This window comes from Canis lupus, chromosome X, assembly GCF_048164855.1.
Source record: "Canis lupus baileyi chromosome X, mCanLup2.hap1, whole genome shotgun sequence".
Classification (NCBI taxonomy): domain Eukaryota; kingdom Metazoa; phylum Chordata; class Mammalia; order Carnivora; family Canidae; genus Canis; species Canis lupus.
This window is the reverse complement of record NC_132876.1, coordinates 22,171,359-22,194,679: the sequence shown is the minus strand read 5'-3', so window position 1 is coordinate 22,194,679 and position 23,321 is coordinate 22,171,359. Positions and strand designations below refer to the sequence as shown.

Here is a 23,321-nt window from a genome sequence, read left to right as displayed (position 1 = left end):
AAACTAGCCTTCCAAAATGAGCCTGCATGCTTCACTTCAACAGAATCCACCCTTTTGTTTTTCTGAGGTATATTTAACCAGAATCATCAAATCAGAACCTAAGATGAAGGGAATCTATTTTAAGTCTACATAGATAGGCTCGTTGACCAGAGAAATAGAAGTTTTGTGGAAGAATACTGTAAGTGCAGTCCTAAAGAGTATTTTTCATAGTCTCTTAAGATGTCAAACAGAGAAATATATACAAATATTCTGGTGCTTTTACCTAACCAGTTCAAGAGGAGGGAAACTTAGACATGACTTCTCTGGGAAAGGAACAGTAGGACTAGAGCCTTTTCCTGGGTGGCTGTTCACAGTAAGAAAATCCAGAGGTGTTCTTTTTTTTTCTTTACAGCCCTGATTGTATCCTGACTATGAATGATTTAAGGATTTATAGTCCCATGATGCTTGCTGCTCTTTTTTACTATTTGTTTTGAGGTCCTAAAAACATGTACTTTCTCAGCCTGGATTCTAGGCCTGTATATATTTTCAATATAAAAATGGAAAATGAAAGAACTCTTCTTTAATCCTAATTATGTGAGTCAAGTGTGGGAAGTAACATATGAGAAGAGTGGGCCTTAGCTGTTTAAAGCCAAATAATAAAGCTATACCCTTATTCTTAAGGTGAATATAGTTCCTTACTCAAAATATGTGCGCAGATAGTTGTATAATAGGCTGAACTAAAAACATCACTTGAGATTTTATTCTGATCTGTCTCATTTAAGAGACCTTGAAAAGGTTTGGAGTAGCACTTCTTTTTGAAAATGGCCATTTTGGTGGCTTCCCATCCCGCCCAGTGTCTACAACATCCAGAAAAAATACAGAAGTAGAAGAAAGTAAAGGGAAAACAACAGGTAGAAGTAGCAAATTTGGTTTCTATTCAATCACCCTGGGAAACATAATTATACTTTCACTAACATGTAGTACCTGAAAAACATAGTATGATAATGATGCAAATCTGAAGCAGAGAAGCTTACAAATGCTGATGCTGCTTCTAACTTTCACAATGAAATACCAAACTTTCCACTGAGGCCTGGGGGTACTTATCACTTACTTTTGAAAACAAGCAAAAGTAAAAGCACAAGATTGTGGCCTAGCTGTCAGTGTTTCTAAGTAGCTGAAAGAGATATACCCAAAAAAGTAAACATAGGAGGTACCCACATGTATCCCATTAAACCAGAGCTCAGGCATTTGACAATATAAGGAGAGCACAGGGCAAAGAAGGGATCCTTGCCCCATGCCACAGGATGGCTCTTTGTAGGCCTGGCTCTCATTCAGAGAATGTGGCACCTAAGTGAAGGGCTCTCTCACCCTTCCACAGAACTCTGACTTCCACTCACATTGAATGAGAATTCCGGACAGGGCCTGCTTAAATTTCTCCTTAGCTTCTTCCATGTCTTTCTCATGGGCAGCTTTCTCGTTCACCAGGCGGCGAACATGGCTGTTGGCTGACTGGATCATGGAGTAGAAGTTGTTGGCACTGCGACGGTTCACCTCTCCTCGCTCAATCCAGGTGAGCAAGGTCTGTACAGCTTCTGAGAATTTGGAATCATCTGAAGAGAGAGGATTTTTCAGATCACTAAATATAACCATGTCTCTATCTACCCAACATGCTGGTAAGGAGGCCGCCATGGCTCATTGAAAGTGCTTGTTAAATGAACTGCAGAGCTTGCCATCAGGGAAATACAAATCAAAACCACAATGAGATACCACCTCACACCAGTGAGAATGGGGAAAATTAACAAGGCAGGAAACCACAAATGTTGGAGAGGATGTGGAGAAAGGGGAACCCTCCTGCATTGTTGGTGGGAATGTGAACTGGTGCAGGCACTCTGGAAAACTGTGTGGAGGTTCCTCAAAGAGTTAAAAATAGATCTGCCCTACGACCCAGCAATTGCACTGCTGGGGATTTACCCCAAAGATACAGATGCAATGAAATGCTGGGACACCTGCACCCCGATGTTTATAGCAGCAATGTCCATAATAGCCAAACTGTGGAAGGAGCCTCGGTGTCCATCGAAAGATGAATGGATAAAGAAGATGTGGTTTATGTATACAATGGAATATTACTCAGCCATTAGAAATGACAAATACCAACCATTTGCTTCAACGTGGATGGAACTGGAGGGTATTATGCTGAGTGAAATAAGTCAATCGGAGAAGGACAAACATTATATGGTCTCATCCATTTGGGGAATATAAAAAGTAGTGAAAGGGAATAAAGGGGAAAGGAGAAAAAATGAGTGGGAAATATCAGAAAGGGAGACAGAACATGAGAGACTACTAACTGTGGGAAACGAACTGGGGGTGGTGGAAGGGGAGGTGGGCGGGGGGTGGGGGTGACTGGGTGACGGGCACTGAGGGGGGCACTTGATGGGATGAGCACTGGGTGTTTATGTTGGCAAATTGAACACCAATAAAAAATAAATTCATAAAAAATAGTGAAAGGGAATAAAGGGGAAAGGAGAAAAAAATGAGTGGGAAATATCAGAAAGGGAGACAGAACATGAGAGACTCCTAACTCTGGGAAATGAACTGGCGGGGGGTGGAAGGGGAGGTGGGTGGGGAGTGGGGGTGACTGGGTGACAGGCACTGAGGGGGGCACTTGATAGGATGAGCACTGGGTGTTATTCTATATGTTGGCAAATTGAACACCAATAAAAAATAAATTTATATAAAAAATAAATGAACTGCAGAGGATGAGGAGCCATGTGTGCGCACATGAGCACATAAGAGCACATGCTGGCAAGCTGAAAGGATGAAAGACCCAAAAAGTAGTCAGATTGGTTGTATTTTCTGAAGAATTTTCAGAAGGAGAATTATTTCTTCTTCCTTTTTTTTTTTAAAAAAAAAAAGTTTTCTCTACTGATAGTTTACTGATTAGAGTAGAAGTTTACTGATTAGAGTTTTCACATATTGGAAATTTCTTAACCTCCCTGATTGTGTGTGTGTGTGCATGTATATACTGTATGAATTAGCAATGAGAGAACTTCAGAATCCTACAGTCCTATTTTTTTAATAAGGAAAAGTAAATTTGAGTCTTGAGTTTAACTTGAATTTGATAGTAACTTTATCCTGGAACCATGAAATTATAGTGTTGGAGGGAGCCTTAAGAAAGAGTTAGTTATTCAGGTATAAACACTTACATTTTTGACCTTTTATAGCCTCATTCCTGCATTCAGTCCACAGCCCCAGGTTTTTCACTCGGTCCCAGTCACAATCTATTTTGATGTAATTAATTCTATTTCTACATTTCTCCACATCCTGCTTCTCTTGCCTGAGGAACCCTCCAAGTAGATTTCTGCAGCTAGTTAGGAGTTGTTTTCTGATGTTAAAATAGTAGTAGCACAGCTTATCCAAAGCTTCTGGTTCAGCTTCCTGAGATAGGTACTTATAAATTCTGCTGTTAAAGGCTCCTGAGAAAGAGAATCCATTAGCATCCAACTAAAGGCCCCTTCTAGGGCTCCGCATCCCTGTCTAGCCAGAAACCCTTATATCCCTGGAACTGTCTGTCACTGTGATTTGAACTTCTTGCCTCTTGTCATTTTTCAGTGCAAACATGTAATGACAGGTAAACCTCCCCTTTATAGCAGCTTTTTCTTCCACTACTTGCATACAATCTTTATGTTTGCAGCTCATTTTTTTGCATCAGGTCCACATAACCAACACATTCATCTTTAAAAAAATTCAAACCAGCTTGTTTGGTGTCCTATGAATATGATGTTTTACCAATGCTTTCCACCCTTCTAGCTTTTCAAAATGTACCATTATTTCTATGTCTCTACTCTGTGTTTCTCTTCTCTTAAAGGAAGGCAAAATCAATCCAAATGAAGGATTTCTTAAATGTGTGAATGAATCTCTTAGGCTATATGTTACACACAAGTTTGGTGAATGAGACCTATTTGGAAAGCGGAATTAGCAGCATCTTGCTGAGTCTAGAGCACAAGAATCAGGGAAAATTCATACCATTAGATCTGGGTTGGTATCATCAATAAGATCAATAGGACAGCAGCATTCATCCAATAAAATCAACCATACTTGGAGAATGAAAAAGACTGGATTGGAGCACCTAATGCAGGAGCCCAGGCAGGGCAATTAATATTAAATTAGAGTAATGGCTCTGAGAGTCAAGCAGGGGCAACAGAAACACAAACAAAAGGGAGCATTAGCAATGTCTCAAAGTCTCCATAGTCACTAGGTGAAATAAGTTTGGCCATTTTAAGTATTTAAAGAAGTCCTCTTTTGGTTGGTTGCAGCTAAGTCTTTGAGTGATCTAAGAATAGACACAGTGATCACTCTCTGGGCTCGCATTTTCTCATCTGTGGAAAGGGAGTTTTTTTTTTTTTTTTTTTTTTTTTTACCAGAGTTTTCCAGGGTCACATCAACTTCTATCATTCTGATTTAGAATTCAAAACTAACTTGTTATCCACAATGAAATCGGATGCTGACAGGTCCTAAGTAATGAATCATAGCTAAAATTCTCTGATGTAGAAAAGTGGGAAAAAAGCATCTCATCCTCTTATGTATATAGAGAAAAACACCATCTCTTGAAGCAGTGAAGGAACAGAGACACTGGAGTGAGGGACAAGTTTTTTTTGCTTCTTCAGTTACTTGGTATACCTCTCTAATCTGCAAAACTCCAACACAAGAAATGCTTAGGATCCGTGAGCGGGAAATTCAAATTATTAAATGCCAACAACACCAATATATCTATTAAATTTTCCCAAAGAGTTCTTTTAATCACAAAGCCTAAAAAAAAAAAAAACAAAGCTTAAGTGCTTTATGTACCTTTTAGTTTTTCAGCAACAATGCTGCATTCATGATCTGAATAGTGAACCACTGGTGGTGGGGATGGTGGGCGCAATCTTTCTTCTTCCATCCTTCTACGGTGGCGCTCCTCCCTTGCAAGCATACGCTGTTTGCATTCCCACTCATACAGGTCATCTCGAGCCTGTGCAAAATCAACGTGGAGCCGGCCTGTGTCCTTCTTGTCAGTGCTAGATCCCAGGCGAATGCGATAACCTGAGTGCACCAAGAGGGAGAGAGAGGAGTACAGGTGTAGCTCAATGAACTCTTTTCCAAGTTCAGTGCTTCAGATGTGGTTGCGGCAGGTGCAAGTGACCACATAACCTTGAATTCTCTCCCTACTACTACCAAGGTGAACCATCAAAAGACTTGGAGTATAGTTTCATTTCTGAAAACAGTTTACTATTCCATGGGTTAGGTAAATCTTGTTCTTAGGAATTCTATTCCTCTATCTGCCACCCTATCTCTGGTAGAGGGAGGCTCTATGGGTAATGGTATTAAGAATGAGTCTTATATGGCACCATGGGTTGGAAAGAATGGGAAAGGTAGCCTAAGACTGTGATATCTTCGGATAACTTCAGGAGTGTCAGTCATATCACCACGTAGAATTTTGATAAAATTTAAATGGATCAGCTTGGCATTCTGGTCCCCAAAACTGCTTCTTTGATGTATTTGACAACCTTGAATCACCTGTTTTACTGGGAAAAAATGGATATAATGGGGAGTGGTCTGTAAACCAAGTGATAAATAATTCGGGATCCTTCAAAAAAGAGGCATGTGCTGGTAATATAGTGGTATAAGACCAGGATTTAGAAAACAGGATTCAAGTCTATACCTCTACTTTTTGTGCCAGCTGTACTGGCCAAGTTAAATTTCTTAACAAAAACAAAAAACATTAATGTTTTATTGATTTTTTTAAGTTTCAGAAGCTTAGCTAGCTGCTTCCACATACGTTTATTTCCCTTCATTCTCAGCATAAGCTTGCAGAACTCCTGCCTTAACTAAAAATATGGACAATATATATGAAAAAATGGTTTTTAAAACCTTGGACATTGGGCGATGAAGACAGAGATCACTGAGAAACATGGAGCAAATGAAGTGATCCCTATGATTTCTCCAGTTTATTACATAGAGAGAGTTTCTAGGCCTCAGCACAGGGAGGGGAACTCAGTCAATCCATGGTGAGATTGAACTAGGAATCCAGGGAGTCTATCTATGGCAGATAGAGTTTATATGGCAGAACCTGGAAAGAAGAAAGTTATACAGAGAAAGAACTTCAGAGATCTGTGTGTGAAACACTCTCTGGAGCTCACAAAGGACTGGGAATAGTTCCTTTCCCCACAGCCAGGGCAGAAAAAAAAGAATATTTCACAGAGTGTTGCCTTAGTGGAGAAAAATGAGCCCTAGACTAAATCCTGCCCTGGTTCTGCTGAACCAAGCTTAAAAAACAAGACCTAAAAGGATAAAAAATTACTTAACTGCATCCCAGAACAAAGTTCAAAGATATTTACAGGAATGGAAAATATCTGGTACCCAACATGGTAAAGTTCACAATGTTTGGTATCCAATAAAAAAAATTACCTAATATTCAAAGAAGCAGGAAAATCATAAGATTTAAAAAATCAGCCAATCTAAATAGACCCAAAGTGATAGAGAATATAATTAATATACAAAGACAGGAAAACAATTACTATAATTGAATTCATATGCTTAAGAAATTAGAGAAAATGTAACTATATTAACGTGTAACAAAAAAGACATAAAAAAGAACCAAAACCAAATTTCTAGAGATTTAAAGTATATCTGAGGTGAAAAAAATTCACCGAATAGGACCAAGGCAAATTAGACACTGCAGAAGAAAAGGTTAATGAACTTGAAAACACAGCAATATAAGCTATTCAAAATGAAATATGGAGGAAAAGGACTGAAAGAAAATGAAAAGAGTAACAGTGAGCTGTGGGACAACTTCAAGGGGCCTTCTACAGTCTAACTGGGGCCATGACTGGAGAGAGGGGAGGGAATAGAAAAAATATTTGAAGAAATAAGGGCATAAAAATGTCCAAATTTAATGAAAACTCAGAGATCTAAGAATTTCAATGAAAGTTAAGCACAAGGAACATGAAGGACATTACACCAAGCACATAATAATCAAAGTTCTCAGTACCAGTAATAAAAAGGACATCTTAAAAGCTGCCATAGACTTAAGAAACATTATGTGCAGAGAGACAAAAAGATAACATATTTCTTTGGAGACAATACAAGTAAGAAGATAATGAAGTAACATCTCAGAGGAAAAAAAAACCTGCTCACCTATAATTTTACATCCAGAGAACACATCTTTCAAAAAGAAAGGTGCAATAAACTATTTTTTGATACATACAAATGCTGAAAGAATTAATCAGGAGCAGACTTGCATTATAAAAATTGTTAAAGGAAATTTAAGCACAGGGAAAATGATACCAAACGGAAATGTGAATACATACCAAGGAAGGAAGAACATACAAAATGTATGATTCCATTTATATGAGACTCTAGAAAATGCACACTAATCTGACAGACAATGGAGCAGTGGTGGTCTGGGGAGAGAAGGGAGGGGTAGGAGAAAGGATTCACAAAAGGAGTATGAAGGAAGCTTTTGGGGGAGGTGGACATGTCCATTATTTTAACTGTAGTGATGGTTTCACAGCTATATGTGTGTCAATAAAACCAAACATTATTTTAGAAATATGTGAAGTTGATTGTCAATTATTACACTTCAACAAAGCTGTTATAAAGAATAATACCCCTTACCACTAAAACTGCTACACATTCCTTTTATTTTTTTAAAGATTTTATTTATTTATTCATGAGAGAGAGAGAGAGGCAGAGACACAGGCAGAAGGAGAAGCAGGCTCCATGCAGGGAGCCCGACACGGGACTCGATCCCAGGTCTTCAGGATCACGTCCTAGGTTGAAGGCAGCGCTAAACCGCTGAGCCACCTGGGCTGCCCCCACATTCTTCTTAGAAAGAGGAAGAATAAATTTCATAAGCACATTTTGCTAGGGATCTTTACAGTTTACAATGCACTCTCACACCCAGTCATCTTATTTGACCATCTGAGCCATGAGAAAAATGGCTATTAACGATTACCTTGCCTATTCTCCTAGAATCATGGAGAGGATCAAATAAGAGGATGACATGAAATGAAAGCATAGTATAAACACATGACAGATATTGTGATGCTATGAGATTGGTATACCGTGCACAATGCCAGCTCCCTAAGATACTCAAACGCCAATAGAAAAAATGGTATTTCTACATTCCCAGCCCCTTTTCTAAGAGATTTTTGTTTGTGTTAACCTCTTTTTTTTAACATGTGGGAGAACAGCCATCTAATTCAGATTTCTAGCACTTATGAGCTTTCAGGGAGCAGGTTCAAATTTAAAGGACAAAATTTAGTTATTTTCACATCACTGATTGCAATCCCCTTTCCTCTGGAAGCCTTGAGAATGTTTCCAGGAGGTGGTTGTTGCCAGAAAACCGATTTCAGTGATGTTTAGATGGATATCTCCTGAGCAGCATGTCATCTTTTATATACAACTGTTCAGAGTTTTTCAAGACTTTTAAGTTCTTATTAAAATAGTCTATTGTAGAATGCTCTATTATTATTCCTAAGTGCTGTCAAATCTTCAATACATTTTATAGCAGTTAGCAAATGTAATAAGAATATTCTACATCTCAATAGCTAAATTATGGAAGCAGCCCAAGTGTCCATTGATAGACGAATGGATAAAGTAGAGGTAGTATATATATGGAATGGAATATATACAATGGAATATTATTCAGCCATAAAAAGAATGAAATCCTGCTGTTTGCAATGACATGGATTGGGCTACAGAGTATTAGGCTAAATGAAGTAATTCAGAGAAAGACAAATACCATATGATTTCACTCATATGTGGAATTTAAGAAACAAATGAGCAAAGGAGAAAAAAGAGAGAGACAAACCAAGAAACAGACTCTTAACAATAGAGAACAATCTAATAGTGACCAGAGGGGAGGTGGGTGGGGGGATGGAGGAAATAGGTGATGGGGATTAAGTAGGGCACGTGTCAGGATGAGCACTGAGTGATGTATGAAAGTGTTGAATTACTATACTGTAAACCTGAAACTAATAGAACACTATATGTTAACTGGAATTAAAATTTAAAAAACTTAATAAAAAGAATTTTCTACAGCTGCTTCCTCCTCTCCTTCTCTATGTTACCAGCCTACTTATTCAAACCCTCATTACATTTTCCCTGGCCTATTGCAAGAAGAATCTAACTGACCTCCCCTCCTCCTAGATACTGGGGATTCAAAGTTAAATAAGACACAGTCCTTTCCTTTAAGAGGTTCATACTCTGGTCAGGGAGACCAATGTATAAAGAGACAGTTTTAGCATGGTGCTATAGGTGTCATGCTAGGAGAAAACATTGAGTACTGTGGAAGTACTGAGGAAGGGGTGCCCAGACCAGCCTGGGGCACAGTGGGGAGAGAAGTCAGAAAAAGCTTTCCAGAAGATGTTATGCTTGAGCTGGAGCTTTGGGGTGTGCAGATGTATATATGGCAGGTGAGATGGAAAAGGTAATTGTAGCCAGAGGAGAAAGCATATAGCACCATGGCACATTCTGAGAACTAGAATTACCTTGGGGAGGATAGGACATGGTATGTGAGGGAAGAAGAACTGGGAGATAGTGCTTTGAGGTAAGACAGATAATCAAGGCCCTTAGATGTGATGAGTAAGCAGTTTTGGACAACTGAGAACTACCAAAGAACTTTAAAGTAAGAAGTTGGGTGGAACATTCATTTTCCATCTCTGAAGGCAAGAAGGAATATACCATGAAGCCCAAACTTGCCACAGATGCAAATGCCCTGATCCCCAATCTCTGTATTATGCCTGGTGGGCACATCACTCATGACTAAACACCTACCAGAAAGATAAAGGGCTTTGTCCACCATGTATTCCTCAGCAAAGCGAATGTGACAAAAGTTCTTTTTGCTCTTCCGAATAGCAATGATCTCTCCACACTGTTCGAACACTTCCACGATGATCTGCTCTGTCCCATTTTCAGGCAGGCCACCCACAAATACTGTTTTGCACCCTGGTGGTCGTTCTCGAGTTGCAGGAGGTGGAAGATCTGAGTGGATTGCAAAAAGCATTTGAAATTAAGATGTTTGTTTGGGATAGATCTCTTAGAAATCTAACATGTCCCAGAGATAGCCTACGGTCCCCGTCAAAATTTGGCCAAGAGTACCAGAAACATGTGGCCTCTAAGGCTCTCATCTCTGCTCCACAGCACATGGAAATCATTTTATTCAATGGTTTGGTGACCATGATGTCTAAATGACAAAGACTCAGACCTATCTGTCTGTCCCATCCAGAGTTCTTTAATTCTGTTCTTTACTTTTGTTGTGACAACTCAGATATGCCCATTTTTCAGTCATTTTTGCTAAGAAGATGGTTGAGGGGAAATCCCCTCACTTTAAATTCTTACTTTCTGGAATTCTCAGAACCAAGGTCCCTGAGAGAAAGGTTGTTTAATTCCATTTATAGTTACTAAATTCTCTCTGTTCATGCTTACTGAAAGAACTGTTTCAGAATTAATTTGACAATGATGGGGTAAACATTTACAAAAATATTTATGAGTACCAGAATGATTTGGGTGACAAAGTCAGCCAGACTGTAAACCACCCTTTCTATTTTTTTTTTTTTTTTGTCTTTTGATACCAGTGACCTCTTCCTCAAATTTCTGGCTGGAGAGGTGAGGTACAGAGCCAATTGTGAAGCATTTAGAGGGAATGTTGAAAGAAAGCAGAGAAAGTAAGCTCAGCTACGAAATCATTAACTGAAGTGAGATAAATTTGGCTATAGAGAATCATTAAAAACCTACTTAATGAGATGATTCTCCCTCTGCTAAAAATATGCTTTCTACTTACTCATGTTATACATAAAGCCTGCTATATCTGCCAGCTCCTTCTTGCTATTTATATGTATTCAAGCATTTCCCAAGCAAAATTCTAAAGTTCATACCCCAACAAAACAAAGTATGATGTTCAAGGTTTTTTTTTTTTTGTTTGCTTTGTTTTGTTTTTTTAGTGTTGTTTTTTTTTCTGCAAGGATTTATTTTGTGTAATCCAGTCCTTCCATTCAGCTCTTTACAATAATTCTCCCAGCTCAAGATTTGGAGAGCTCAACAACTAGTGATTACAGCTCCCATGCAAAAATAAATGAGTTTCACGCCGGGACACCTGCACCCCGATGTTTCTAGCAGCAATGGCCACTATAGCCAAACTGTGGAAGGAGCCTCGGTGTCCAACGAAAGATGAATGGATAAAGAAGATGTGGTTTATGTATACAATGGAATATTACTCAGCTATTAGAAATGACAAATACCCACCATTTGCTTCAACGTGGATGGAACTGGAGGGTATTATGCTGAGTGAAGTAAGTCAGTCGGAGAAGGACAAACATTATATGTTCTCATTCATTTGGGGAATATAAATAATAGTGAAAGGGAAAATAAGGGAAGGGAGAAGAAATGGGTGGGAAATATCAGAAAGGGAGACAGAACGTAAAGACTGCTAACTCTGGGAAATGAACTAGGGGTGGTAGAAGGGGAGGAGGGCGGGGGGTGGGAGTGAATGGGTGACGGGCACTGGGTGTTATTCTGTATGTTAGTAAATTGAACACCAATAAAAAAAAAAAACAAAAAAACAAAAATAAATGAGTTTCACTTGTAGATCAGGCCAAGGTCTCCACTTGACACTTATCTAAGTTGGCAAGCAGATGATTTGGGAGCTTCTTTGGGTATGAGAATTTCTAGCTTCCTCATTCTGCTACCACCGTCTGTCTTATCAGTGTGGCTCAGAATAATCAGGTTCTCGTGTTGCTCTCTTTTCCTCCATTTAGTCAATAAAAGGGGTAAAGGAATTTAGGGAACTTATAAAGTTTGTTGTTTAAAAATTTATGTCATTTTAAGAACTCACTGTATTGGTCCTTTGTTCTACAGGAGAAGTTTAAAAGGAAAAGGAAGATTACCCAGTGAGCAGGAATCTGAAATATCTTAGTCATGGGCACTGGAGTTATTTGATTTTAGCCAGAAAGGGGGAAAATGAGGTCCAGAATCTCTTGAGACTTCTGCTTCTGAGTTTTAAGAAATGGAAGGATTCTATTATCACACTTCCAGTGATTCTCAACTCTGACAGCACATTAGAATCAACTTGGGAGTCAAACAAACAAAAAATTCCTGGGTCCACTCCAATGAGTGATTTAATTAGTCTGGGGTATAGCCTGTGCAGTATTTTTTTAAAGCTCCTCAGGCAACTAATGGTAGCTAGGATTGAAAACCACTGACTTGCTCTAAACTTCTCATGTTATAGACAAAAACCTTAGCTGAGTGAGGTTGAGTGACTCATTCAAGGTCACTCAATTAGAAAGAGAAGGAACATGAACCTGGAGCAGGTAAACCTAGATTTAAATCTTAATAATAGTCTGTAGGATCTTATGAAAATTACATAACCTCTGAGAACCTCATTCTTTCATCTGTAAAATAGGGATACTGTCTTCTACCTTACAAGGATTTTTGTAGGGTAATCAATAATCTGTCTATATTGTAAGTGGTACAATGCCTAACACTTAATAGGTTCCCAACAGATAGCAGTTATTGTAGTGTTTATTAGTATTTACTCTTATAGAACCCGGGTTTCCTAATTACCAATCTGAGGTTTTCTAAACCCTACCACAAGTCTGCAGTAGAGTGGTAGCTTAAGGCCTGGACTTTTAAACTACTAGCTCCTTGCTTTATCCAGATCTTCAGATAAGGTTTGGTTTGGGAAGGAGTCACTCTTCTCAGTAGAGGAATCTACAGCTAGGAAGACACATATGGTTTTGACCATGGAATACAACCCAGCCACTGACTATATAGGTAAAGAATTTTCAAGAGTATCCATACAGTTAGAGCCATGTTTTCAAAACAAGGGCTTTAGCAGAAAATCCTGTTTAGAATCCTTCTGAAGTTTGCTATTTAAGGAATTTGATGGTAAAGAAACTTTTTGTGAAGCAAATGATTACCTTTTTATATTATTTAAGTTTGCTTAGTTAGGTCTACCTTTTGGTCTATTGAGAGACTCTAAAGAATGTCTGGTTACCACCACAGTTAACATATAACACCAACATTTGCAGAATTTAAAATTTCTGTGATGAAGTCATCACTTTATTCAGATGCTGTGATTATTCTGTGGTAACTGCTAAGTAAGAAAGCATAAAAGCCACTAAGAGTAGTGTCAAGAATGCTGGGGATTTATTTATTTTCCTTGGGTAAATGGAGAAAGCCTCTTTGATAGCATTTGCTGAGATAGGTATATGCCACTCAATAAGGCAATGGGCTGTACTGTCTTCCTTAGTACTTGTTCTTTAATTAACAGCTCAAAGCACTTTGTTGTCTGGGCCTGATTTTCTAATCTCACTGAAATACAGTGATCTGGGCACAGCAATGATAACTCCATATGAGAGCAAATTCAAAATCCACCTATTAATCAGGTAATGTGCCAAATTCTTCTAACACCCTAATCACCAATCTGGATAAAGAAGAAGAAAACTTCATGTAACATGACTCAAGATAACTGAGAGTATAAAGAATTTTAATCTCTGGTAATGGAAAAGGAGGAGCTTCTAGCAACTCTAATTACAACTAAGCACCTACTCTGGAGAGCTCTGTTGGGGCAATCAGCATTAAGGTTCAAGTCACTGTTGATCTTTGAGAATTGAGGCAGGGGGCAGCATGGAGGACCTAAAACCACTTGCATGTATCTTGCTCTTCCAAGAAGCGTCACCGATCACTCCACTGGTTTGCCAGAATTTACGTACTGCAAAGTCTTAGAGTTGATTTTATTTGACAGCCCAAGCCTGAAGGTCCCCTAGACAATCAGCAGGGGTCAGGTATATTTTAATGTAATTCCAACTGATTGGAAACAATCAGAAGACTGGTGAACCTTCATTAATTCTCAATTTACCCACTTTCTCCAATTTTCTCTATAGAAGCCAGCTGTAGGAACCAAAAGGAGGTTGGCCTATTCTGAAATAGGAAAATGAAAAAATTGTTTTTTTCTGGCTCCTCAGTGCTCCCACGTCCCCATACACAGATAGCAGGTGATATTCCACCATTTATTCCACATTTACTGTTAACTGGATAGTAGACTCAAAATGCAACCTCTCTATGCAAAAGATCTATCAGCTGAAGTAGGAGGAAAACCAGTAGTGTGGTATCCTGAAAGCCAAGTAAAAAAAGCATACCAATGAGTAAGGAGTAATCAACTGTGTCATACATGGCTATTATTTTTTTTAAAATTTTATTTATGCCTGTATTTTACTTTACACTATGCTTTTCTTTTTTTTTAAATTTTTTTTATTTATGATAGTCACAGAGAGAGAGAGAGAGGCAGAGACACAGGCAGAGGGAGAAGCAGGCTCCATGCACCGGGAGCCTGATGTGGGACTCGATCCCGGGTCTCCAGGATCGCGCCCTGGGCCAAAGGCAGGCACCAAACCGCTGCGCCACCCAGGGATCCCCATACATGGCTATTAGGTAAATTAGGAAGAGAATTGAGAATTGACTACTGGATTCAGTATTATAAAGTCACTAGAGTTCTTAAACAAGGGGCATTTTGATAGAGGTTGGAGCAGAAACATAAATGAAGAAGATTTAAAAGAGAATTGGAAAAGACTGGAGTCCCAATAGTTCATTTTTGCTTTTGTTTCTTTTGCCTTCGTGGATGTATCTTGCAAGAAGTTACTATGGCCGAGTTCAAAAAGGGTGTTGCCTGTGTTCTTCTCTAGGATTTTGATGGAATCTTGTCTCACATTTAGATCTTTCATCCATTTTGAGTTTATCTTTGTGTATGGTGAAAGAGAGTGGTCTAGTTTCATTCTTCTGCATGTGGCTGTCCAATTTTCCCAGCACCATTTATTGAAGAGACTGTCTTTCTTCCAATGGATAGTCTTTCCTCCTTTATCGAATATTAGTTGACCATAAAGTTCAGGGTCCACTTCTGGATTCTCTATTCTGTTCCACTGATCTCTGTGTCTGTTTTTGTGCCAGTACCACACTGTCTTGATGACCACAGCTTTGTAGTACAACCTGAAATCTGGCATTGTGATGCCCCTAGATATGGTTTTCTTTTTGAAAATTCCCCTGGCTATTCGGGGTCTTTTCTGATTCCACACAAATCTTAAAATAATTTGTTCTAACTCTCTGAAGAAAGTCCATGGTATTTTGATAGGGATTGCATTAAACGTGTAAATTGCCCTGGGTAACATTGACATTTTCACAATATTAATTCTGCCAATCCATGAGCATGGAATATTTTTCCATCTCTTTGTGTCTTCCTCAATTTCTTTCAGAAGTGTTCTATAGTTTTGAGGGTATAGATCCTTTACCTCTTTGGTTAGGTTTTCCTAGGTATCTTATGCTTTTGGGTGCAATTGTAAATGGGATTGACTCCTTAATTTCTCTTTCTTCAGTCTCATTGTTAGTGTATAGAAATGCCACTGATTTCTGGGCATTGATTTTGTATCCTGCCACGCTACCGAATTGCTGTATGAGTTCTAGCAATCTTGGGGTGGAGACTTTTGGGTTTTCTATGTAGAGTATCATGTCATCGGCGAAGAGGGAGAGTTTGACTTCTTCTTTGCCAATGTGAATGCCTTTAATGTCTTTTTGTTGTCTGATTGCTGAGGCTAGGACTTCCAGTACTATGTTGAACAGCAGTGGTGAGAGTGGACATCCCTGTCTTGTTCCTGATCTTAGGGGAAAGGCTCCCAGTGCTTCCCCATTGAGAATGACATTTGCTGTGGGCTTTTCATAGATGGCTTTTAAGATGTCGAGGAATGTTCCCTCTATCCCTACACTCTGAAGAGTTTTGATCAGAAATGGATGCTGTATTTTGTCAAATGCTTTCTCTGCATCTAATGAGAGGATCATATGGTTCTTGGTTTTTCTCTTGCTGATATGATGAATCACATTGATTGTTTTATGGGTGTTGAACCAGCCTTGTGTCCCAGGGATAAATCCTACTTGGTCATGGTGAATAATTTTCTTAATGTACTGTTGGATCCTATTGGCCAGTATCTTGTTGAGAATTTTTGCATCCATGTTCATCAGGGATATAGGTCTGTACATCTCCTTTTTGGTGGGGTCTTTGTCTGGTTTTGGAATTAAGGTGATGCTGGCCTCATAGAACGAATTTGGAAGTACTCCATCTCTTTCTATCTTTCCAAACAGCTTTAGGAGAATAGGTATGGTTTCTTCTTTAAACGTTTGATAAAATTCCCCTGGGAAGCCATCTGGTCCTGGACTCTTGTGTCTTGGGAGGTTTTTGATGACTGCTTCAATTTCCTCCCTGGTTATTGGCCTGTTCAGGTTTTCTATTTCTTCCTGTTCCAGTTTTGGTAGTTTGTGGCTTTCCAGGAATGCGTCCATTTCTCCTAGATTGCCTAATTTATTGGCATATAGCTGTTCATAATATGTTTTTAAAATTGTTTGTATTTCCTTGGTGTTGGTAGTGATCTCTCCTTTCTCATTCATGATTTTATTAATTTGAGTCTTCTCTCTCTTCTTTTTAATAAGGCTGGCTAATGGTTTATCTATCTTATCAAGATAAGAAGCTTTTGCACAGCAAAGGATACAGTCAACAAAACTAAAAGACAACCTACAGAATGGGAGAAGATATTTGCAAATGACATATCAGATAAAGGGCTAGTTTCCAAGATCTATAAAGAACTTATTAAACTCAACACCAAAGAAACAAACAATCCAATCATGAAATGGGCAAAAGACATGAACAGAAATCTCACAGAGGAAGACATAGACATGGCCAACATGCATATGAGAAAATGCTCTGCATCACTTGCCATCAGGGAAATACAAATCAAAACCACAATGAGATACCACCTCACACCAGTGAGAATGGGGAAAATTAACAAGGCAGGAAACCACAAATGTTGGAGAGGATGCGGAGAAAAGGGAACCCTCTTACACTGTTGGTGGGAATGTGAACTGGTGCAGCCACTCTGGAAAACTGTGTGGAGGTTCCTCTAACAATTAAAAATAGACCTGCCCTACGACCCAGCAATTGCACTGTTGGGGATTTACCCCAAAGATACAAATGCAATGAAACGCCGGGACACCTGCACCCCGATGTTTATAGCAGCAATGGCCACGATAGCCAAACTGTGGAAGGAGCCTCGGTGTCCAATGAAAGATGAATGGATAAAGAAGATGTGGTTTATGTATACAATGGAATATTATCCAGCTATTAGAAATGACACCCACCATTTGCTTCAACGTGGATGGAACTGGAGGGTATTATGCTGAGTGAAGTAAGTCAGTCGGAGAAGGACAAACATTATATGTTCTCATTCATTTGGGGAATATAAATAATAGTGAAAGGGAATATAAGGGAAGGGAGAAGAAATGTGTGGGAAATATCAGAAAGGGAGACAGAACGTAAAGACTGCTAACTCTGGGAAACGAACTAGGGGTGGTAGAAGGGGAGGAGGGCGGAGGGTGGGAGTGAATGGGTGACGGGCACTGGGGGTTATTCTGTATGTTAGTAAATTGAACACCAATAAAAAAATAAATAAATAAAAGAAAAGAACTGGAAATAGTAAACAGGGCTTTTGTACAGAAATGCAAACTCCTCTCTTAAATTTCAAAATGTTGGAATTCCTCAGGGCACTCTGCTTGTTTGTCATCTTTTCTTGATCTGTATAATCTCTCTAGTGCTCTTCGTCACTATTACACTTTCAAATGATGCAATATTTCAAAAAGGATAAAGGGTTCATAGGGTTCACTAGTACTAAAAGTAGCAGAGAGAGAAAGTAATTTAAGGGGTAAAAATTGTCTACTGGCCCTAGTACCCAATATTTAAATGAAAATGCATTAAAGTGATGAATGATTAACTATTGTTTTAATTTCAGTATCTTCCAAGTGGAAATGTTCCAGGAGAAGATAGGCTTGCAGTTAGGCTGGAGGGTGATACTGGGAAGCAGTTGAACTTGACTAAGGGGTGGGTAAGTGGCAAGTAGAAATGATGGATTGAAGACAGTCACATGAAGCATACCAGTGAAAGGCTTCTGAAGTCAGGAGTTGGACTTGGCATTTGTGGGCAATGGGAGCCCCAGGACTTTTGAGTTCTATATATGTAACAAGCACATGGATGAAGTGTCAGGTGGGAGATAGGGTAAGGAATTGATGGTAAAGATACTTTCTAATGAAGCAACAAGACAGAAGCAGATTTGATGGGTGCATAAAGAGACTGTGAGAGTCTTTAAATTACAGGACCTTATTGCTGAGAGGCCACTGAGTGTAAGAGAATATACCAGAGGCAGAGGCAGAGGCAGAGGCAGAGGCAGAGGCAGAGGCAGACATAAGTACTGGGGTTTATAATCAAGGCCTTATCAGACAAGGCTGGTAGGCTCCGGAGAAGATAAAGGTTTCAGCATATCAAACCCCTCTTCCTATCACACCTTTATAGTCTGGGGGTGTTAACAAAAATGGTACTTACCATTCTTTCAGCACAGAAAGAAGGGAGCCTTCTCCATTAGTGTTTCCCCCACACAATCAACCTGAGCCCCCTTTTAACAAAATCCAAGTTCTAAACAGGAAATAGAACAGTGGCTTACTTTAAGCTGTGTCAGGAATGTTATTTATTTTTTTAAGAGTTTATTTATTTGTGAGAGACACAGAGGCAGAAACATAGGCAGAGGGAGATGCAGGCTCCTCACAGGGAGCCCGATGTGGGACTCAATCCCAGGACCATGGGATCATGCCCTGAGACAAAGGCAGGCACTCAATCCAGGGGTCCCAGGAGTGTTGGTTTTTAATTCAATTCCAAAGCCAGGTTCCTTCCCAGAAGCCACCACTTTACTGACACTAATTGCTCTGTCAGTATTCTTAACACAGAGATGAAGAACTAAAGGATTGAGCCATGAAGGTAAAATGTTCCCTCTCACTCTGTGGCTCTTCTAGCTCAGAACAGAGAAGGCATGTATAGGTGGGGAAGGATAAATGTATTTGAGAGGTGTCTGTTTCTTTCTTTTCCTAGAGACTACCAAAAATTAGAGCCTCTTAAAAAAGTTAGAGCCTTTTTAAGCTGTGCATATCTGTATTCCTTTAAACACTGCTCAACAGTGTGATCTATGTGTTATATACAAGGTATCTGTTATTCTTTGGAAATTCAGTGACTGAACAGCCTGTAAAGTCATCTCTTGTACTCAACCTAGACATTACAGGTTATGAGCCATCCTTTTACGCTGGACTTGATGGAGACAATGAAAGCCTAGTGTAGGCTGATTATGTGATAAATGGATGATTAAACCAGCAGGATGCTACCTTTACATAAGTAGGAGGTTTTAATACTGGAAATGCCTCAATTCATGGCTTTTAATGTGAAAAAAGGTAGTATCAGTGATGCACAGCTTTCTTGATTCCAAAAGCAACACACTGGAAGAAAGGGGAAAAAAGCCTGCTGTCCATTTGTAAGGTCAGTGGCAGTACTGGTAAGAGACAAGAGTACAATGCCATTCATTCACCTACGCTCTAAACACAAACCCGGGAATGGCCACTTGAGCTGGGAGGTAAGGCCCACTATGCCATCTTACCTCTCCATTTCCTAATTCTCCTGTGATATACTAGCTCTTCTCCCAATTTGGTCTTCTGAGATGCTAGCCTCCTAGATTTCTTACTGGCCTGGAAGGAAGTACGCTGCTGACAATCAAGTTCAAAGACCCGGAGAAGGCATTAAGAACATTTTTCACTAGCAAAAGGGGCCAAGGTGATTTGCTCAACTAACTCTGACTGATTTTAAAATCCTCACAGTTTCGAGCAGATTCTAAGTAGAATCTGGGTCCCTGCTAGGGCCTGATTCTATGATAAATTGATTCCTGCCTAAGGTGGGAGATGAAATAGTCATCTGAAGTCACATGTCAGAAGTTATGTTTATTGTGATAAGGCAAGTTCATTTGATCTATGGCCTGAACCCTTGGATGTGTCCCTTGACAGCTTTAATCTCAGCATGGTAGTGGCAGCTTCCATAAGTAGGCCACCCAGCACCACCACTAGAATTGTGGAAAAAGCTTTAATGAGGCTTGGGTCATGTGCAGAAATAACTTCTGATCTGCTTAAAGTAAATAAAACCCCAAATAGATTCAGGAAAAAGAGTTTGAGTCACTTATTGCTGTTATATTTTAAGTGAAATATGGCCACCATATCTTTGCATATGTTAAGAGTCTAAGGAGAAACCCATTCATTACTGACAATGATCCCTAGATCATTTCCACATGAATTTCATTAACTGGATGGATGCAAGTGGTATGACTTAGTCTCAGTATTACTCTTTGCCCTCATTGAAGTTAAACCTCACCCCACTGTCTGTTGCAGCTCATCAGTTAAATAGCAGTAGTTTGAGTGATGTGTGAATAGCTGGTAGCAACGGAGGATTCTTAGCACCAAATATATATTCTCATGTGCCATAGGTAGGCTCAGACACACTCTATTACTGCCATCACAGCATGTAGGCCAGTTATGAAAAAGAGAGTCTGCAAATGACAGTGTTGAACAATTTGTATCAGGTTTCTCTTTTTGTATGAACACACTTGAATTCCTTACCAGATGGCATTAGAAACATATTTTATCATTTGTACTACAATTAGCACACAGAAATCTACTGTTCTGTGCATAAAATTCAGCTGTGCCTACTAATAGAAAATTTTCTGTCTTCTGTTTTCTAGGTGAAGCTTCTTACATACATCTATGAAGCCCTTGGGTATTCTTTTGAAAAAGAATAAAGTGTTCCTAGACACCAAAACATTGTGACTTGTGTGGAGAAAAAGCAGAATATTACTTGGATTTGGAGGGAAAAGCGTGCAGCTTTTACAGTGTATGATCTCTTTTACTACTGGCATATCTGGTGGAATTGGAGGAGGCACTATCCCCAAGCCAGGCATCATTGGAGTTATTGGTGGAATTCCAGTCATCATTCCAAGAGCAGGATCAAAGTCTAAAAAAAGGAGAGAAAAGAGAGAACAATAAACAACAGCAGGCAAGGTCAGGTAGAGGTAGAATATTACCTTATAAATTTCAAACCAAGGATCTTTCTAAGACAGAGGCAAAATATTTAAGAAAACATGGCATTGGCATCACCAGGTCTTAAACACTATATTCTACTTGTGCATTTTTCTTTTGCTATAGGGCTGTTTGTTTTTGCCTGATCAGTCTATTTATCTCTATATCTCATTTTGATATCCAAGGCCTTTCATACTATGACTGTACCTTGTCTGCTGATCTTGCCTTCCACTGGTTCCCAACACACACCCTCTGCTCCATTCAGACAAGGCTTCTTGCTAACCCTTGTAATACTTCTTGACTTTTTTGCAGTATTGCATGGTGTTAAGTACATATAATTTTGGGAATTAGATCTGGGTCCTCCTATTATTTGTTTCTATTATTTGTAGGATGAATCTTTTGAACCTCCATTTCCTCGTTTGCAAACCCCTACTTTATGGGGAGCTGTGACAAATAAAATGATGAATGCAAAGTACTTAGCATAATGTATAGCACAAAAAATACTCAATAAACAACTGTTCTCTGTGCTTTTGTTCATGTTGTTCTCCCTTCCTGGAACCATTTGAGCCTCCCCAAATTCTCCCCATACTTACAGGCCTGCCTTAGAGAACACTTTAAGGCCATTCTCTCTGAAGAACTTTTTCCAGATAATTCTGGTTCACTCTCAACTCTGTGTTGAAAATCTGTTCTACATTTGTTGCCACTGAATTTCATTTTATTTTGCATAATATTTTCATTTAGGGATGCTTCTAGGATATGTAGGGGCCCTCAAACAAATGTTTTTCTGTGGGGCTAATCTATATACACCATTCGATTCATACCAAATCAGCATCAACACTATTTCAGTGGCATAATCTCATGAGATATCATGAAAGAAATACCATACCATGCAGCTGGAGTGATTTACTTACCAGGCTACCTTTCTGGAACCAAGACTCTGGGAGGACTCCATAGGCAGGAGTTCTGAAGCTTCTTGTAGAATCTGGTTGACTCCACATGTGGAGTAGAGGATTGGAGAATGCCCCAAAGGGGAGAAAGGAGGACTGGGGACCACAGAGGTTTAGTTTGAGAATGGGACTCCTTGCTTAGACAGCACTGTAAGCCCTGGTCAGTTCCAGGCAATGAAGAGGAACTTTAAACATCTCAAGAAAGGTGCTTCTTAAGATTAGAACCTATAGGTTCTAGGACCTATTCTGGACTCAGGCCACCTACTCTGATCACACTACCTACCTGACTGGTCCTTAGCACCAGGCGGGGACTTAGAAAATATCAAGATAGGCATCTCAAAGCATGAGGTCCCCTGAGATGCAGACCTAGGGCAAAGGTCTCACTTGCCTGGGTCTAAGGGTGGTACTAATTTCATTTAAATTTTGTCTCTGTATCAAAATGCAAGTTCTTTGAGAGAAGGAAATGCATTCTACTTCCTTAGATAGCTCTCACTGCTATCTTTTGCTACAGAATGCACAATGGACTGCAAACAAAGAAAATATTGCATAAGGAGTTTTGATAATGTAGGGGCAGTTAAGTAGTAGTGTGGGTCTGACTCCTCAAAACCTTACTCTGCTCACCACAGAGGCTTGAGGGGGCAACACCTATAAGCGTGTCCTTAAGCTGGCTCTGAATCCCCTGGGTGGCTTCCAAGATATTGAAGGGGGGAATCTAAACAGCGGAGAGAATCTGTGGTCCCTCTAGAAGCAGAACTTCAGATACAATAGGCCCAATAGGGGTGAGTCTTTAGATCAGGCAGATATGTAGGCGGGTAGCACATGTGCATCCTCCATTGCAAAGTCAGCCTACAAGAGCGAGGGCATTCCCCATCTTCCCATATTCCTGTAATGCTGAAATATCCAGACCCCAGATATGTTTGGGAAGAAAAAAATTTCTTCCAAGAAATTAGAAGAAATTTTATTTTTCAGAAAACAAATTTACTTTTAGCCTTTCACATGTCAGTTCAGCCAACATGCCCTTGTTCACATGCATGTGTGTATGTGTCTGTGTGCACGCACACACACATGCTCCCTTCCTCCCTCTCTGTGGCTCTCATATCTTTACTTTCCTCCATATACTAGTTATATGACCTTAAGGAAGGTTTCTTTTTTTTAAATTTTTTTTATTTATTTATGATAGGCACACAGTGAGAGAGAGAGAGAGAGGCAGAGACACAGGCAGAGGGAGAAGCAGGCTCCATGCACCGGGAGCCCGACGTGGGATTCGATCCCGGGTCTCCAGGATCGCGCCCCGGGCCAAAGGCAGGTGCTAAACTGCTGCGCCACCCAGGGATCCCGGAAGGTTTCTTAATGTCTGGTAACATAACACTATTTCTTTTTTGATAGAAG

General features: G+C 39.6%; 1 protein-coding gene and 1 long non-coding RNA gene across 18 annotated transcripts in view; one reads left to right on the top strand and one right to left on the bottom strand.

The window, feature by feature from the left end:
* The window catches only part of ENOX2 (ecto-NOX disulfide-thiol exchanger 2), a 280,754-nt gene that overhangs the window by 36,229 nt on the left and 221,204 nt on the right, over positions 1-23,321 (bottom strand). For all 17 annotated transcript variants that reach the window (XR_012026345.1, XM_072816303.1, XM_072816311.1 and 14 more), the window contains 4 exons: positions 20,765-20,920; positions 9,796-10,002; positions 4,825-5,058; positions 1,377-1,589 (listed from right to left, as the gene is read on the bottom strand). Coding sequence is in view for 16 of the 17 variants with exons in the window: in XM_072816303.1 (XP_072672404.1) it covers positions 1,377-1,589; positions 4,825-5,058; positions 9,796-10,002; positions 20,765-20,920 (810 nt within the window). In the remaining variant the exon portion in view is untranslated. The remainder of the gene's footprint in view (positions 1-1,376; positions 1,590-4,824; positions 5,059-9,795; positions 10,003-20,764; positions 20,921-23,321) is intronic.
* On the top strand, positions 1,397-21,512 carry LOC140627738 (uncharacterized). The gene is made up of 3 exons (XR_012026346.1): positions 1,397-1,549; positions 16,489-17,240; positions 20,652-21,512. It is a non-coding gene; the product is annotated as an uncharacterized lncRNA (long non-coding RNA).